This window comes from Dipodomys ordii, unplaced genomic scaffold, assembly GCF_000151885.1.
Source record: "Dipodomys ordii isolate 6190 unplaced genomic scaffold, Dord_2.0 Scaffold171, whole genome shotgun sequence".
Taxonomy (NCBI): domain Eukaryota; kingdom Metazoa; phylum Chordata; class Mammalia; order Rodentia; family Heteromyidae; genus Dipodomys; species Dipodomys ordii.
The window spans coordinates 2,476,346-2,480,691 of NW_012267387.1; the positions used below are offsets into that span (position 1 = coordinate 2,476,346).

General features: G+C 35.0%; 1 protein-coding gene across 1 annotated transcript in view; it reads left to right on the top strand.

Annotated features, from left to right (window-relative positions):
* LOC105998744 (vomeronasal type-2 receptor 116-like) overlaps positions 1–4,346 on the top strand; it is a 25,145-nt gene that overhangs the window by 16,129 nt on the left and 4,670 nt on the right. The window contains exons 4-5 of the mRNA XM_013033535.1: positions 854–1,081; positions 2,415–2,538. Coding sequence (XP_012888989.1) covers positions 854–1,081; positions 2,415–2,538 — 352 coding nt within the window. The remainder of the gene's footprint in view (positions 1–853; positions 1,082–2,414; positions 2,539–4,346) is intronic.

Below are 4,346 nucleotides of genomic sequence, written 5' to 3' on the forward strand. Positions count from 1 at the left end.
TCTTCTTCTTCTTCTTCTTCTTCTTCTTCTTCTTCTTCTTCTTCTTCTTCTTCTTCTTCTTCTTCTTCTTCTTCTTCTTCTTCTTCTTCTTCCTTCTTTTTATTTTTAAATAATTGTACAAAGAAGTTCCCATTCTACAAAGTAGCATATGATTACAAGGTGTCTGACAATATTGTTACCCATCGCTCCTAACCCATCCTTTCTCTCACATTTTTCAAAAATTGAGATTAGGTGATTACATAAATTTCACATATTTCACAGTATTGTGGAATAGTAATATTTGTTAAAGTCACAAACACATGTTCATGTGTTCTTAAAAAAAAGCTTAACAGTAGAAAGGGGAAATGTGTTTTATATTGCCATCAATTCATGTATTACAAATTGCTGCAATAAGCTCACAGTTAATGTTTTTACCATCAACCTTTTCACTAGAAGTTTCTTTATAGCAAAAGATGATCTGTTCTTTAAGTACCTAATTATTCAAATGATGTTGTTTCTAAGAAAGTTACTTAAGGGATGAGTGAGATTGGGGAAATGAGGAAGAATGATGAAGGGGGTGGCATAGAGATGCCTTGCTCTTACAAACTGACTTGTGAAATTTCAAACCTTTTTATGATACATAAAGATAATAATAAAAAATTCATAGATAAATTCCACATATTAAAAATTAATAACTAAACAGTGCCGATGTTTCATGCCTATACTCCTAGCTACTCAGGAGATTGAGATCTGAGAATCACTGTTAATATTGAATTATGAAGTATGGATTAAAGAGATTGAGAGACTTGGCTGAATTCAGGATTTCTGTTTCAGCTCTCAGATTCTCTTCACCATGAGATAATGTCTCTTTTAGATGCACCCTTTTCTGAAGAACATCCAATTTCACAATCTTGCTGGAGACCAAGTGATTTTGGATGAGGAAAGGAAATTAGAGGCAGAGTATGACATTTTAAATATTTGGAATTTTCCAGAAGGTCTTGAAATCAAGATGAAAATTGGGAAGTTTTCTACCTATGCTCCTTATGGTCATCAACTGTCTGTATCTAAAGATATGATAGAGTGGGCCATAGGAGCTACCGAGGTGGGTTCAAGAGAATACAAATGATTAGAACTCAATATAGTAAGCAAAAATAACCCCTAGATATTATGTCCCTAATGCTCACTAATAATCTAATATTGTACATTTAATTAGTTCTAACTGGAGAAATTGTCTGATTTACTGTCTCTTAGATGGAAAAGAAACATACTATTTGAATATTTGTAAGTGTTCATTATCATAAAATATAAATTTCTCTGTTATAATAGCATTCATACTTTTTTATTTTTTATTGTGAAAATACTATACAGAGGAGTTACAATTACATGGGCAAGATAATGAGTACATTTCTTATCAAGCATTGTAGCTTCCTCCTTTGTTTCCCCTTCCCTTCCCTTCCCTTCCTCCCTCCGCCCCCCACCCAATCTTCCCTGCCCCCCCACCAAAGTTGTAAAGTTCGTTTTCCACATAACAACTTGTACTTCTCATTGTTGCAACGGCTGCACCTGTATCCTTATTTAAACGACTTGTTTTTCCTCTTCCTCTCCACAAATTATACCGACAAAAAAAAGAAAGAAAAGTAATCATTGTCTTGCCCATGTAATTGTAACCCCTCTGTACAGTATCTTCACAATAAAAAATAAATAAAAATTTAAAAAACTGAAGAAACAGTGCTCTTCAGACAAAAAGTGATGGAATTTATTGCGAATTGAACTAGTATATAAGAAAGTTAAAGATCAGCATCATCATCAGACTGAAAACTTGACCTACAAAACTATAAGAAATAAAAGAAATGAAGGTAAAATTTAAAGAAAGCATTCATATATAGGAACAAAATGCATTAGAAAGCAATCATTTCATTAGATTGAAAGGTTTTATTTGCTCCCCTCAATGGATGCTCAGTGTACCCTTAGTTGACCTGTTATTCTCTGAAGAACCTGTTCCAAGGATGATTGTGAACTCCTGGCAACTGGAAAACAAATAGGAAGATATGATGGACCTAGGGCCTAGCTTGTTGTTCAGCCTTTCAAGGGTATTTTATTCTTGTTTCCATATTTCCATATTTCACAAAGCAGTAGGAGAAAATTTATGCTATGAATTCAAGGAAGTTTCTGGAAGTTGGCTATGGATGCCTTACCATTAAGAGCCAAATTGTTAAAGGGTCAACAATTCTCAGTAGTGGCATAGGATGAAGGTCAAAGCTATAGCTCAAAAGTTTTTGGGGACTGTGTTATAAAATGTCAAATACTATCCAAACAATGGATTGGCTTTGGTATGTAAAATAATTATGGTAATGGTCAAATTTTTAAGAATGCCTGTTTTTTGAATGTCAGGTATTATTCTGCATAATGACAAACTCATATTTGCTTTTCCTCAGACTCCTCTCTCTGTTTGCAGTGAGAGTTGTGTTCCTGGATTCAGGAAATCATTCCAGGGAGGAAAGGATATCTGTTGCTTTGATTGTACCCCTTGCCTAGACAATGAGATTTCTAATAGAACAGGTAAGACTACGATTAAAGATGAAATTCTCTATTTTCATAGTATTCTCTAATGTACCCATGGAAAGGTTTTGTAGTTGGATTACAGACCCAAAATCTTACTTCTTTGAGTAATTTAATTATAAATTTATATTGTTCCTTGAAATAATACAACTTGTGGACCTTAAATTATGTTTTGGATTTAATTTTTCTGGGACATTTTACACAAGTTTATCTCAAGAAATGGATTTTGAAAATTTTTTATTGTTATTGTAGAGTTGATATACAGAGGGGTTACAGATACGTGAGTTAGGTAATGAGTAAAACACTTTTTCATTTTTTATTGTGAAAATACTGTACAGAAGGGTTACAATTAGATGGGCAAGATAACGAGTACATTTCTTATCAAGCATTGTAGCCTCCTCCTTTGGTTCCTCTTCCCATCCCTTTCTAAACTCCCTCTGTCCCCCCATGCAATCCTCTGTCTCCCCACCAAACTTGTAAAGTTAGTTTTCGACATGACAACTTGTAATTTTCATTGTTGCAACGGGTCCATATGTATCCTTATTTAACGACTTGTTTTTCCCCTTCACCTCCACAAATTATACTGACATCAAATACAGTGAAATCAGGGGTTATACTGTGGGGGAGGGACATACAAAGCAATAAAGGAATACTCATATAAATGCGTTAGAAACAAAGGCATGAAAGAAAAAAAACCATTTGAATACATATCTTAGGGTTCATTTTCCTAACATCACCTTTTCTGATCTTTTCTGCTTGACTCATACATACACTAGATATTGCAAATAAGGGAAAACATGGGACCTATGTTTCTTTGTGCTTGGCTTACATCACTTAATATAATTTTTTTACAAGTCTTTCTATTTCCTGACAAATGGGGCAATGTCATTCTATCTGATGGAGGCATAGAATTCCATTGTGTATATATACCACATTTTCTTGATCCATTCATCTACTGATGGGCATCTGGGTTGGTTCCATATCTTAGCTATACTAAATAATGCTAATATAAACACAGTTGGGCTGGTAGCTTTAGTGTGTTCTTGTTTGTAAACATTTGGGTAAATGCCCAGAAGTGGGATTGCTGGGTCATAGGGGAGCTCTATGTGGGATCTTTTGAGGAACCTCCATACTATTTTCCAAAGTGGTTGAACAAGTTTACACTCCCACCAACAATGAAGTAAGGTTCCCTTCTGTCCACATCCACTCCAGCATCTGTTGTTATTAGAGTTCTTGATTTTTGCCATTCTACCTGGGGTGAGGTGGTATCTAAATGCTGTTTTGAATTGCATTTCTTTTATGGCTAGGGAGATTGAGCATTTCTTCATGTGTCTATTGGCCATCCTTCTTTCTTCTTCAGGGAAGTTTGTCTTTAAGTCTTTAGCCCACTTATTTATTGGGCAATTATTTCTTTGAGGATTTGTTGTTGGAGGATTTAATACTTTGAGTTCCAAGTATATTTTAGATATGAGACTCTTGTCCGTTGTATGGCTAGTGAAGATCTTCTCCGAAACCAAGGGCTTTCTATTATTCTTGCTATCTATGTCCTTTGCCATGCAGAAGCTCTGCAACTGCATGCAATCCCATTTGTCCAACCTTCTTTGATTTGTTGTGTTTCCGGGTCTCTATTAAGAAAATTTTGGCCTGCGCCAAAGAGACCTACAGTTTTTCCTATTACATCCAGTAATGTTTTCAGAGTGTCTGCTTTGACTTCGAGGTCTTTGATCCATTTGGAGTTGATTCTGGTGCAGGGTGATATATAAGGATCTAGCTTTAGTTTTCTACAAGTAGTTAACCAATTTTGCCAG